Genomic DNA, 14,383 nt, shown 5'->3' on the forward strand with positions numbered 1-14,383 from the left:
TGTTCATGCACAGACGCACCTTCCTCCAAACAATGAGCATAAAGACGTTATGAAGCAGCTTACTACTTAGAGTTTTCGACATACATATTTGTTTCAACCTCTTCCATAATCTAACGGCGGTTTTCTCCTTCATCACATCCTACAAAATTTCGTTAGACAAATACAGATGTAACTATGTTAATGCCTTTCGATCTTTGCACTTCTTCTCTTCCTCTGTCAATGTTGAAGACATCTTATCTACCCCTAGCAGGGCTTCCTCTAAGTCCATCTGTGCAAGAACTGCCTGCATCTTTATCTGCCACAATGTGAATCTGGTGTTACGATCCAACAACAAAATTTTGTACTTCAAATGCGCCATTACCGTGATTGAGATGAACAACCCGGAAGCTCAGATACCAATTTGTAAAAGTAGAATGTCGGTAATGAAAATATATCACAAAGAAAAAAAAATAAAATAAAAAACACAAAGATTTTACGTGGAAACCCTTTTGGGAAAAAAACGACGAGGAGAGGAGAAGAAAATTCACTATGTCGAATTCGAATGATTACAAGAGGAGTAGACTATGTCTATTTATAGGCTTGTAAAACCATATTCTAATAGGAGTGTAGTAAGATTGAAACACCTTATTCTAATCAATTTCAAATAGATGGAGTTTAATAAGGTTTAAAAAACCTTATTCTAAAAATAAAATAAAAGAAATATAATTCTATAGGGATTTTACTTTTATTTTATTTTACCATTGTATTTGATTTAAATAAGGATTCGGGTCACTTAATTCTAACAGTGCCATTATTGTTTCCCTTAACTAGCTTGGGTAAGATCTCTTCCTTCTTCAATTTTTTTTATTAATCTTACAAATTAAAAACCTAAATTTCCAAATTTGGAATTTGTGAGAATTTTGATGATTTTAAATATATTTTTTTAGTTTTTGAATGGTTCTTTAAATCGTATTTAAATCAATCCCAAGTTCAAATCTCTTCTCTTGCAAATAATTTAATTTTTTGACAAAACCCCCTTGTTTTAATGCGTGTGTCATCCAAGCCTAGTAAACCTAGGTATAAGTATCATTATTTCACAAATAATCAGCCTTTAATCCTCCTCCTCATTGCCCTAGTCAATCTTCTCCTCCTCTTATTCTATTTGATTTTAATGTTTTTTCTTCATTTCCTCTATTGTTGTTGTTGCCTACACCTCCCCTTTTACCATCTCTTTCTTCTTCTTTTTTATCAAGATTGTTCATCATCTCCTTTATTCTATTGTTTTCATTTATCCACATCTAAATCAGCACGAAATTTGAAATCTTGAACTCTAATATCGATCTTGAACATCTCCAAGAAAGTGTCATTATTGTTTTTCTCAACTAGTTTGGGTAAGAGCTCTTCTTTCTTCAATTTTTTTATTAATCTTGCCAATTAAAAACCTAAATTTCTAGATTTGGGCTTGTGGAGAATTTTGATGATTTTAAATATATTTTTTCATTTTTTAATGGGTCTTTAAATTGTATGTAAAGTAGTTCCAATTTTGGCCACCATGGGTAGTGGTGTGTGCGCCTATGTGGAAGAAGGGGCTGTTTTGTTTCTTAAATCTTGCCCACTTATTTCCAGCCTTAAATTGTGTTCTTGAATGTTCCTAATCAGCCTCTAATCACATATTTATTAAGGAAAATCTTTCTTGATCAATTGGTCATTCGGATCTCACAAATCGGGAAACGTCAGTGCTATTAAATGTGAACTAGTTTGTTATTTCAACATAGTTGTTAGGTAAAGGTTATGGATTGATTAAATGAGGGATTTTAATAAATATTAGCTACTGATTTTCCAGTATATGGCTGTGTTAGGTGCTGAATCGAGCACCCCAAATCAACTGTAAAGTCGAAAGGCGTTCGCGCTTGCGATTCACATCAAAATAGTGTAAGAAATCTAACTAATTTGGATTCGTAAAATAGTAGTAATTTTGTTGATTGTTTTGAACACATAAGTGGGTGTTTAAGAGATGGTTAAAGGATGAATTGATGGAATTTATTCTGATTTTTTACTTAGGTTCGATTTAAGATTTATTAAGAAAAATTAGAAGATTCGTTAGTGTGCTGCGAAAAAGTGAAAGATAAAGTATGGGTCCTAAAATCATAAGATTATTTGAAATTGATAATTATCTTGTTATGTTTGATGAATTATCTTGGTGGTTGGGTTGGCTTAATAGCCAAATAATTAGTTTTGTACATGACCGAACTAGGTACGTTTCGAGCCTTAAAAGATTGATGTGTTAGCAAAGTTGCTAGTTTGACAGAGTGACTAGGTGATTATGATTGTGATGCATGATTGTGTTATATGACATGAGATAGGTTTTTTGAATAGCATGATTTGCTGAAATATTGAGTTTATGCATGATATAATTGCATGAGATGTTTGCTATGATGTATATTGAAAATGTTGCTATACTTGCACAATGAAATTTGTAAAGTATGTGAAATTGAATTATATTGATAAACACCATCATAATGATAATTTGAAAGTTGGAACACTGCTTCCATTTACTACAAGTATTTGATTATTGAGGACGTGTTAAACATGTTAATTAAATGTGAAAAGTATTGAATTACGACTATGTATGAGCTTGCATGACATATTGCATATACACTGGGATGGGATATTTTGTCGATGATGGAGGAGTTCCGTGAAGTACCGACAACATTTTAAGTCTGCATTTATTTATAGTCAATGCACTGCATTTGGAGTACCAAGGGGATTGGCGATTATATCACATTATTATTCAGTAGTTTACTGCATTATTGATTATTGGTGGTTTTACCATATCGAGCTATGCTCGCATTCATTGGAGTTTGGCAAACAGGTTCTGGGAAACTCGTGGTGTGTAGCGGATGGTATGGGTAGGATCTCACATGTGCATTTTGTCATGATCATGTTTACTAAAACTGCTATTGATGATGTTTGATTATGCTATTTGATTTCATGTGAAACTACTTGAATGAATTCAAATCGCTTACTTGTTTAGACTCACATTGATCTTGTTAAGGTCACCCCATAATTTTAACTTCTCAAGTAATGAACGAACTTAGGATCAGAATTGGCATGCAGACATACGATGGACTTCAGACTCAATTTCCTCATGTCACTTTATTTTAATTTAATTTTTAGTTTATTTTTTCATTATAATTATTCGATTTTTAGACTGTAAAATTATTGAAATTGTGTTTTGGGACTGTTTTGTTTTGGGGATTTTCATGCATCATATTTTTCATTATTAGGATGGACCGACTAATTTATATACATTGAAATTAGACTATGCATGTTATTAGGCTAAGTTATTAATAATTTGGTTAGAAAACAGTAATTTTCTGTTGCAAAGAAGTTAATCAAAATGTTTTTCAAAGGCAATCCCAAGTACTGAGTTTTACAAAAACTACACCTAATTCACTAATTTGACCTAAACATGGTTGGGTTAATTAAATGAATGTTTTCCAAAATTTGCAATAGAAACCATGGTTTTATAAAAAAGAGAGTACTTGAAGGTTTTTAACTATCATTAGAGTAGGTTCGACACTTAGGTGTCCAATGTGACTTTCACGATTCGGCCATAATGTCTAGGCCGAGTTTGGGAGGTCACAAAGAAACTTTCAAATTTATTAAAATTTTGGCCAACAATTCCAGTAAGTCCTTAAGCTATTTTTATTTTATTTTTATGGAAAGTGAATCATAAGAGCCTGATTTAGCTAGTCCATGTATCAATTTGTTCAATTGTTAAGTTTTTAGCAAGTTTCCATTGTGGAGAAATGGTGAATTAGGCTTGAAATTGATAGTTAATAAGCTTAGATCATGATAAGGACTAAATTGTAAAGCTAATTAAGTTTGTCAGATAACTTTGTAACAGTAGGGAATAAATTGAATAAATAAAAACTTGTCATGAAATTATGTTATAGATAGGAAGTATAGGGTCCCCAATGAAAGAAAGTGAGGTCGAATTTTGATTCGATGTTAGATATAAAAAAATATGCATATCTCGAGATAGGGACTAAATTGAATAAAATGAAAAATATGAGTGACTATTATTTGAAGGTGAATTGGATGGAATCTGATATTATTTTATTTATTGAATTATCAAACGTAGCTAATGACGACGTCAGGCCGTCACGAGAGAAAGACAAAGCAAAAGTCGTTGACGAGTGACAAGAGAATTTGATTTGTACTTTTATGATTTGAGATCATTATATATATACATTTGCATGTTGATTACATGAATAACTATCGAGGTAAGCTTATATTTTTGTATAAAATGATTTATTTTGAATTATATTGAATGTTAACAAAATTAGATTGAATTGAATATAGTATAAAAGAGTGTGTGATATAATTAATATATGATATGTGATATGAATATAATATGAACTATGTTAGGTGAAATTGGACATATAAGAATTGATGATGAAATGAAATGGCACTATGATATATGAATGGTTGATGCCCATAAGGTCATATGCGCATTTCTGTACGGGTTTGTTAACAATGTAGAGATTATGATATGTCATTCGGGATCCATCATTGGTTGCAGATCATTGAGTATTTATTGTCTCTTCAGAGATCTTGGTGTGGTGGAGGGTTGTATTTGCATATGTATATGCATTTATTGCTTATGAGCTTCGGATTCAGGTTCGTTGGTGTGATATAGTTTATGCACATATGAGCTATCTTGGTGTGGTGTAGTTCACCCGCGTGTCCGAGTATGCTTTTACTAAGATTGCATTGGGCAAAACGTTAAATTAAATTTTGAAATCAGATTATAAATTATGAATTTGATAATGAGATTTTAATTGAATGGTGATATGCATTGATATTATAAGTTTACATATATGAAATGTGATTCATGATAGGCTGTGATAGATCATGTGAACTAGTTTATACGAGCCTGGAAGGTTTATTAGTAACAAAACAAATCAATGGATTTGATACGGAATGTGATGATATAAATTATGATATGAGTTGAAATGGGAAAGAATTTGATGTGATAGTAGAAAGTATGACATGATATATTTATATTGAATTGTTGATTGTAATATAGCATGATTTGGTATAAATGTAGAAGTTTAGTTAAATGAAATTGTGCATTATCTTGATAACTTGTTTTGAATGATTCATGAATTGGTATATAAAATTTGTAGTTGCATAAATGATATATTGATGGAAATATTTGGCATAAATAAAATATGAATTGGTTGAAATTAGAACTTGAACTGATTGTGCTCATTGAGCTAATGCTATTGTTTCAGTGACTTGAATCATGAAAGTACCGCTGAGTTTTATCGTTCAACGTACGGTTGTTATTTCCGTGCGTATGATTGTTATTAGCAGTCCTCGACTCAACAATATTTATATAGTCCCTTTTCATTTTAATATTTGGCATGTGCCTAGGTTTTAAGTCGGTTTTGTATAATATATTATCATGTTGATATTTAAGATAGTAATGATTAAATTGACATGGCCAAATGGTATTGTATATGTTGTGATTTGAGATTGTTGAAGTTGAAACAAACTTGATATGAAAATTTGATATTAGGTTCGATATAATGAATTGGTACCAAATGGTTAAATGGTTAGAAATGTGAAAAATGTCATAGGCATCAAAGTAGAAATGATGATTTAGGTAATTTATATGTGTATGTGACATTAAAGGCAAGAAATGAACATATGGAAATGGTATCTTTACTGAAATGATTGAATTGAGGTATTGGTTTGTTTGTTTAGGTGTTACAAATGGGTACCATTTGGATTTTCAGAAAATAGACGGTCACATCACAATGTCAGGCCCTTAACATCACGACAAGGTCAAGTCAGTGAGTTATGTCGTGACCTGGAATTGCCAAAATCGCGTGAACCTAATAATTTGAAATTTTCACAATTTGGTCCTTATTTAGTCTCAAGTTATTTAAAGAGCTTTCATAAGCTCATATACGACTCAGATATGAACATATATTATATTGTAACAATGTTTTCAACTAAATAATGTGTTAACTGTGAACTTGAATTGTAATTGATCATGATTGCTTTGACAACGAATGTGGCATCCCATAACTTGGAGCCGACAATTGGGTCAGATATGGGGTGTTACAAATTCTCTGTTAGGAATGTATATCGTTTTCTAACCACTTAACACCCACAACAACTCCCTGACAACACCTACAATATCAATTGAAAAGCCCTTTGGAAGATACACCTCCCCCAAAAACTCTTGGTATTTCTCTAGAAACTATGTTATGATTGAATACCTTAGGGAAAACTACTTTGCGATCATCAGGTAGCTTCCAACTCATCCTGCCCTATATGCAACCAAGAGGATGAATCGGTCAACCACATTTTCCAAACATGTTCTTTCTCTAAAGCAGTTTGGTCCGGCTCTCAATGGTCAATCCGATCCAACCTCGTTGGATACACAAATGCCAGGGCTTGGATCAAGTAGTGGATTCAAGAGTATCATACTCTAGATTCTTGTCAGAAATTGTTGTATAATGGATGGTTGACACTTATGTGGCAAATATGGAAACTCATAAACCAAGTATGCTTCTCCCAACAAATACCTAATCCCATTATCGTCATCAAAAGCACCTAGATATGCCAATACCAATACCATGTCCTCTTGACACCAAATCGAACTAACAACTAATCGAATCACCCTATTATTACACAACACTATCACCTAGGGGCGAGCAAAATTCGAATCAACTCGAAAAAAAGTTTGAATTTCGATTTATTCAAATTGAATTAATCGAATAAACTCAATTTTTTTTGAATTTTGAGTTCGAATCGAGATGAATTTTCGAATTCGAATAACTCAAATAATTCGAATAAATCAAATATCAAACTCTGTTACTTCCCTTCCCCTCAAACCCCCAAAACTTTTTTCTTTTCATTTCCCCCAAAAGTTTTACTTCCCCTCAAAAAATTTACTTCTCTTCAAACCCCCAAAGCTTTTTTTTCTTGTGTTTTTCACCCTAAACTTAAACTTTCTCCCAAACCCTAAAAACTTTTTTTTTTCGAATTTATGTCTACTATTTATATTATTGAATTAAATTTCACATTTTATACTATTTATATTATTGAATTATTTAATCATACTAAATCTTTATCAATTTCTGTTAAAATTGATTTATTGATGATGCCATAAAATATGTGTTAAAATTTTCTATTGGTATCAATTCCACATTTAATATATTTTTTAATTTCAAAATACATAACGACAAGAATCAACAGATAATTAAAGCAACTAAGCAAGTAAAGAAGCTAACTTATATATAGAAGATTAATAAATAAATTATGAGAGGGTGAAGTTAATAACAAATTTGATTACTGTGGCCAAATTTGATCACGGCGAGTGAAAGTGGCTACAAAGACCCAAAGTCATTTTTTTTATTTAACTCGAACAAATATATTCGTTTTGATTTGAATTTCATCTCACTCGACTCGATTCGAAAAAATTTCAAATCGAGTTAGGATGATAAAATAGGATTCGTCAACTCGATTAACTCAAAATTTCTTTCATTCGATTCAATTCGATAAAAACGCTCACCCCTACTATCACCTAGGCCTTACACCACCCCGACCACCTCACCATTCTCGATTATTCTCGCCTCCCATTTTAATAAAACGACAAGATACTTCAGAGCAGCAACGGCTATCACTAGATTTAGACCAACTCCTCTTTCCATATCTATATGTTACACCGGTCACTCTACCCTCCATAGTAAACTCCTTTCACCCGCTCTTTACTTCTAAAAGTCCACCACCTCCGGCTTTCATCATTCTGTTTACACTACCTTAAGAGGAAAACGGCTTTTCATCGAACAAGTTGAGTGCACCAGAAGTTGCAGCCCATGCAAAGCTATATTGTAACGCTACAACGTGGACTTCACATACATATGGAGTTCTCCTGGCATGCCTTACATCGGAAATTCTACTGCACGACTCAAACTGTGACATGCACAGGACACTCCCGAGAATAGTTTTAAGGCATTAACTTGCTATTGTTACGCTTTTGCTATGTTACCAAATACATAAATATCTATGAAATCCTATTATAGGTATTAGATCAAATTATCTCTCTATAAGTTAAAATACTTGAAATAATTGAAGATTTAAAGCAGAGTTGAGCAACAAAGAAGGGTTCTAAAATGAAAATAAATTTATAGAATTAACCAATGGAGCTGAAAACAAAATAAGAATAAAAATTAGTCCTGGAAATAGTGGCCAATGAAACAACAGAGAACGGCCAAATTATTACAGGAAAGCACTTTTCTAAAGCTATCCACTTCACCAGTCATTGTCTTAAACTCCGAACAGACATCTAAAAAAACATGTCGTGGCAAACCTCAATAATATCACACCAAACACGGTTCATCAAAATACACAATAGCATACCTCCCAGGCTGAAAATACAGGAAAAAAAAATCAACAATGATCTTAGTACTGCTAATATACAAGAAATCTTTTACTCCACTCTATAAATATTTATATATCTCAAATGATGTGAAATTCAATGGGATAAAACTCGATAATAAGAACAACAATCAACGCACTTCTCAATCTGAAGGGTTGAATGCCGTGGTACTCTAGATAAGCCTTCACCTTTGCCATCTTCTCTCTGAAACAAACAAGGTTTGTAATCATAAGTTACTATGCTTTTACTTACCTACTAAAAACCAGAATGGAAACATAAAGGCCCAATCCTTTCCAGTTCATCATCAAGAATCCCATTGAGGCAGTATGTCATGATGGCATACAGTTAAAACCACAAGCATTTCTTGACTAGAAACAACTAAAGAACTTCACATGTTAAAAAGCTCAACAATGGATGACCATATAGTAGCGAGGCTAACAATTTAAGATGACATTAGAATAATAAAGTTGAGAACATACCCTGAGTAGGATTGGTACCATTTCTTTTTGCACCCTGCTGGGCTTGAGATAAGGATCGCTGGATTCTTGGAGAACCCTGCCTCCCATTTGCACCTGGTAAGGAATGTCTCTTCTTGATATAAATGTCTCTATCTTGCACATCTGGACTTGATCTTGGTGAGTTATTTGTATTAACCTTAGCTCTTGCAGCTTCTGTGGCTTGCATGAAACGGGGGAGAGGATTGCTACTGTTACTATCCCTTGGCTCCTCATCAATGTTCTCAGGTCTTGTTGAACTAAAAGAATTGCGTCTCTTCCCATTTTTCTGATCTTTGGGCAATTCTTCCATGGTACTTGCAGCTGGAGTTGATGGAGAACCCTTGGCTGCAGACAAGGACTTGCATTTTTGACTGATCTTGTCAGTTTTTTCCTTTTTAGCTTTCACTGATACCTCACTAGAAGGTGTTCCTTGAGATTCTGGAACAGTCATATGGCTCCGGGGAGAGACTTCAGGGGATGACCTGTATGCTTGATTTTTCATAGGATCCTGTTCTCTCTGCAGATTAGATGCGCTTTTCAGCAGCTCCTGCTCTACTTGAGGGAAGTCTGCAACAATTAAATTTGCCAACCCCCCTTTAGAATCATCAAGTTTCTCAGGCTGATGGGCAACAGGTAGAGAAGAATCAGGCACTGGGATTGCAACTGTATCATTATTTTTAACATCCAAGTCCTTTGTACTCTTAGAAGTACAGTTTTCTTGCTCAGAAACTTTGGTTGCATTTTCATATTCTAAGGTTCCAGCTTCTGATCTATCAGGTGAATCAAGAGTGGAAGTAATAGAAAACTCAGTTCCACATTCGGAGCCACCATGTTGAACCCTCCAATTGTTGAGGACTGGATTTTCTGAGATGCTTGGCTCCTTTGACCTGCTTATCATATCTGCCCCAGAAGGCACAGTGTCCAAGTTTGATTCAACACTAACATCTTGGTAGGATGAATTAATTGATCTACTTGAATTGGCTGTTGAACTCAACTCCTCAAATTTGGTTTGTGCAGCAATAAATGCAGGATTACTTGTCCTTTTTGAACCAAATACAAATTTTTTTGCCTCTGTTTCCAAATGTTCAGAAGCAAATCTTTCCATAGAATGTTTGGGTTGTTCACTCCCAGTTTCAGGCTTGTTAGAAAGACAATGGACCTCTATTTGAGAATGTGCACTGATTTGCATTGTTTGACCTTGTGAGTTCATCTCGGGAGAGGTCTCTTTCAGATCAGATTTAATTGCACTGTCAATTTGAGGTTGTTCAGAATCATCCGTTACTGACGAGGAAGATGGCTGGCATGCCTCAAACTTAAAGTTGGCTGCATCATAGGTGATCAGATTATCTTCACTCTCTGATGAAACCATTGTCTCCCTTACTTGAGGCTTTGGTTCGTTTGATGCAGAAATATTTTCAGATGGAACTGCAGGAGTACGTGGAGAGTCACAATCTTCAGTTTTCTTTTGTTCTGGTTGTTCAATAGGTAACTCTGCTTTTGATGCCTTTTCAGATGATGACACTGACATCCACCTCTCCAGCCAGCTCCAAGCAGAATTCGGTTTAGATGAATCACACTTGAAGTGGATAGTTTTGGTCTTGGGAGTCGAATCCATCAGCTGCAATCAAAGCAAATTTTCAATAAGGACGGGTAGACATAATTTGAGAGACAGCTGCCAGCAAATAGTAAAAAACAGGTAGCTAAAGAATGTTTATTTAATATACCTGATGAGCAAACCTATTACTAAGCAGCTTCTCCATGGAATTGTAAGTCAAGTTCTTTTTTGTTGCTGAGTTTCCCTGCTTCAGAAAATAAAAGAAAGAATAATGGGTAAAACTATCAAAGATTAGTAACTATTGGAAGTGTCATGTATCAGCACAAGAACTCTCCATCTAGACCACCATAATCCCGCTAATCATAAGGACTGTATGATATTCTTTGATGTATTTTCTATGTAATTCATTGCATCTTGTTTTATATAAAAAAGAAATTACTTAAATAAACAACATGAGAAGTAGGACCATTAGTCCATAATTCCTGAATTTCTTGCAAATCTAATCAAAAAGTAAACAAATCCTATGTGATACTTGCATATCTCTCTCAAACAGCAACAGAATAGTAAGGTCGTTCAAATTACGGGTGTAACTCACTCTGCAGCCCTTGTTTAAAATTAGATTTGTGCCAGGTGGACTGAAGCGAATATTTTTAACAGGTCTTTAAGGATCACTTTGAACTTTCATGCTCGTAAAAACAGAACATGCTCATAGAATGCCTCTTAGTTATGAAAGGCCATCCAGGCAGCACTACCCTACACACTTTAGTCGAACTAGAAACAAGCTGTCTAAAGGAATCATGCCTAAATCCTAATTACACAAGGCAGAGGACTTAAGTCAATAAAAAAAATATAGCTATAGATTCAAACACAAGGTAAATTGTAATAATAAAGTTTTCTTTAAACAGGAAGCTAGCATGTCACCCATCAATAATGAACCAGAACATACTAGGAAAACAGTCTTGTGATTCCTAATTATTGATTTGAGCTGAATGAATTACCAATCTCTGATTGACTCCTTGGTGCTTGCCATCCAGCTTTTCCACATAAGATCCTTCTTGAGATTGGCGAGCACGAACAAGAAGTTGCATTTTGACAATGGCTTGAACACACCGTAAGGTCCCCACAGCATGCCTTCGGACCAAGTGCCCACGCACAGCAGCCTGCAACTTTACTAAATTCTTAAGCTTTCCTAGCTCTTTCTGTGCCTGCAAATGAATGCATAAGAAAAAATGTAAGACACATTACCAATTCGAAAGTTTTAGATTCACACTGAGAAAGAAATTATACCAAAAACCCTCTGATTGCAGTCTGGATGATTACAACAACAGATTCATCTAGGCTGAAATCATCTTCAGCCTCATTTGTAGTGGCAGTAATAGGTTCAGGCACTTTCGATTCCTCTGGCTCTGGGGTTAACTGAGATTTTTCTTCAGTGCATTTTATCGGTGCCAGCAACTGAGATTTTTCTTCAGCAAGTTCTATAGGCGTCAGCGAGTGAGATTTTTCTTCTGTGTACTCTTTTAGTGCCAGCAACTGGGATTTTTCTTCAATGTACTCTTTTGGTGTCATCAGCTGAGGTTTCTCTTCAGTGTACTGAACAGTGGAGGTTTTCTCAGAAGCAACCGAGACATCTTGCTGTTGAAACTCAAAGCCAACAGAGTCTTGACTTTCCTTAAGTCCTGTAGTGGTAGTTACTTGTATCACAGAGTTGCTAAGCACTCGATGCCGTTCAGATCTCTTCCGAAAACTCCATCCCTTTTTGTCACTTGATCTCTTATTCTGGAATGAAATTTAAACGGCCTAATTCAGTTCAAAGGGAGACCAAGAAAAGAAAGAGGGAGAACACAAAAGAACAATTGCTCTGTTTTAAATGAATTCAGGTGCTCTTAGCTCTGAAGTCCAACTCTGCCCGATCTTACTGCTTGTTTGATTGAACTTAAACGAATTAAAATGCCCTTAACTCTAAATTCTTGCTAGAATCTATAGCTTTTCCATTGAGATCTAACGATGGCTATCAACAATGGAGTCCCAACAAGGACATATCAGTACTATTGAACTGTCATCTATCTAAGAGACAAAAGATGGACCACTGCATATACTTAAAAATATGAAGAAAAAAAAAGGGATTAACCTCACAGTTCCTCTTTAAAACACATTTTAAGACTTCAGAAATTGCAACTTGTCAGTCATTTCCAGTCACCAATGGCATCAGTAGCACTTAAACTAATCAGATGAAGAACAAAGTAAATAAATCTCATATCATAGCACATTTAAAAAGATGAAACCAAACCAGTTAAAAAAAGATAAAGTTTAAAAAACTTTGAGAGATTCGAAACTTGATACCGAGAAAACTATTTGCATTTCAAAAATTATGGAAAATAGTCAGAGTTAAAAAAGGCAGCTTAGACATTGCTGATAAAAAAATGCTAAGGCAGGATTTCTCAGATCTTAAAATTCTGGTGTAAGGCAAGTTTTCAAACTCCCATTCCTCGACCAAATCCAAAAATTAAACTAAAAGGTGAAATGCAATTCGAAACAGCACATGAAATACTAATTCAACGCAAAGTAACAAAAAACAAGGGGGAAATTCAGCCGTAATTTACCTCAGGGGCATCAATGGCGTCGTCTTTTTCAGCGGAATCGCTGCCGCAAGTGATGAGTTTGAAACAGGAAGTGGATTTTCCCATTTAAAAAAAAATTCAATTGACTTTCCCTTTTCTTTCTTCTTCTATCCTTCACTCTCGTAAGTCTTTTTAACTCTAGCGAGTGTGTGAGGGACACGACAGTCTAATATTTTGGTGTGTGGATTGGGTATTGGAAATTGCAGCGAAGGTTAAAAAACGTAAAACACGGACCTCAAACACAGTCCTTAAAATCTATTTACTTTTTATGTTGGAATCCGCCACTTATCATGATTCTGTTACTGTTCCTGTTACGTTCGTTTGAGAGAAGCGAATAAGAAGAAAGCTGTCAGAACTCCACACTTTTATTTTCCTCTCTATTAAAATAAATGAAAATAATTTTTTTTTTTCATATTTACATGATTAATAACACAAATTTATCAAATTCTAATTATAAAATAATCATTTATAAGGGAAAATCCTAAAGGAGATGTCTGAACTCTGAAGATATCATGATTTGCTTTGTAGAAAAGTGTAATTGAATTCACCCATACATACACATACACATACATGCATACTAAAACAAGTCTGAGATTATGGGGAAAGATCCAATAACAGCAAGGTGCAGATATGCTATTGTGGAGCCATGATCGTACATCAATAAGTTGTTGCCTCATAATCATGACAAATACCTCCAATAATAGCCACCCCATCTTTCTATAATTTATTAAAAATCTTAAAATTCAATCTTTTTAATTAAATCATTGATATTTTTTTTAAATTCCAAAAAAAACCTTTTTTTAAGATTTTAATTTTCTTATACATCTTTTTAATAAATTTATGTTATGAATAAATAATAAAGAGAATAAAGAACAAAAAATATATAGAAGAGTAAAAGGGAACAAATTTTTATTGATTAATAAGGATAATTGCGGGTAAATTTGAAGAAAATACCGTTTTTAAAAAATAATTAGGGTTTTAGGCCACTTTTTCTAATATTTAAGGAAATAACCCAAATTTGGGGATAAAAACAGAAAATACGTCCTACAGGAAGTGTTTTCTACTGAGGTGTTAGCCAGGGGGCAGAAAGCACCCTGTAGGATGCGCTTTTAGGCTGCTTACTACCACCTCAACATAAAACACTTCCTGCAAGACGTGCTTTCTATTTCTAAAATATTGTTATTTTTTTGTGTTGGAAATTCGAAGAGAAAGATTTATTTGTGTTTATGTTTAAGGTAGATATCATAATAGTTTTAAGGTATGTTTG

At 34.1% G+C, this 14,383-nt stretch overlaps 1 protein-coding gene across 5 annotated transcripts; it reads right to left on the reverse strand.

Moving 5' to 3' along the window:
- Nucleotides 1-8,211: 8,211 nt before the first annotated feature.
- Nucleotides 8,212-13,462, reverse strand: LOC107890409 (protein IQ-DOMAIN 32). 5 transcript variants are annotated; one of them, XM_041087245.1, is made up of 7 exons: nucleotides 13,099-13,462; nucleotides 11,783-12,274; nucleotides 11,494-11,700; nucleotides 10,665-10,739; nucleotides 8,923-10,558; nucleotides 8,583-8,647; nucleotides 8,212-8,432 (listed from the first exon to the last, which is right to left on the reverse strand). In XM_041087245.1, the coding sequence occupies exons 1-6, from the start codon at nucleotides 13,180-13,182 to the stop codon at nucleotides 8,628-8,630; spliced, it is 2,514 nt and encodes an 837-aa protein (XP_040943179.1). In that variant the 5' UTR covers nucleotides 13,183-13,462; the 3' UTR covers nucleotides 8,212-8,432; nucleotides 8,583-8,627. The 5 variants fall into 5 exon arrangements, with proteins under 5 accessions (XP_040943179.1, XP_016670314.1, XP_016670315.1 ...); XM_016814825.2 differs by having other exon boundaries at nucleotides 10,665-10,742; XM_016814826.2 differs by having other exon boundaries at nucleotides 8,212-8,647.
- Between the last annotated feature and the right edge of the window lie 921 nt (nucleotides 13,463-14,383).

Source organism: Gossypium hirsutum, chromosome D01 (genome assembly GCF_007990345.1).
Source record: "Gossypium hirsutum isolate 1008001.06 chromosome D01, Gossypium_hirsutum_v2.1, whole genome shotgun sequence".
Classification (NCBI taxonomy): Eukaryota; Viridiplantae; Streptophyta; class Magnoliopsida; order Malvales; family Malvaceae; genus Gossypium; species Gossypium hirsutum.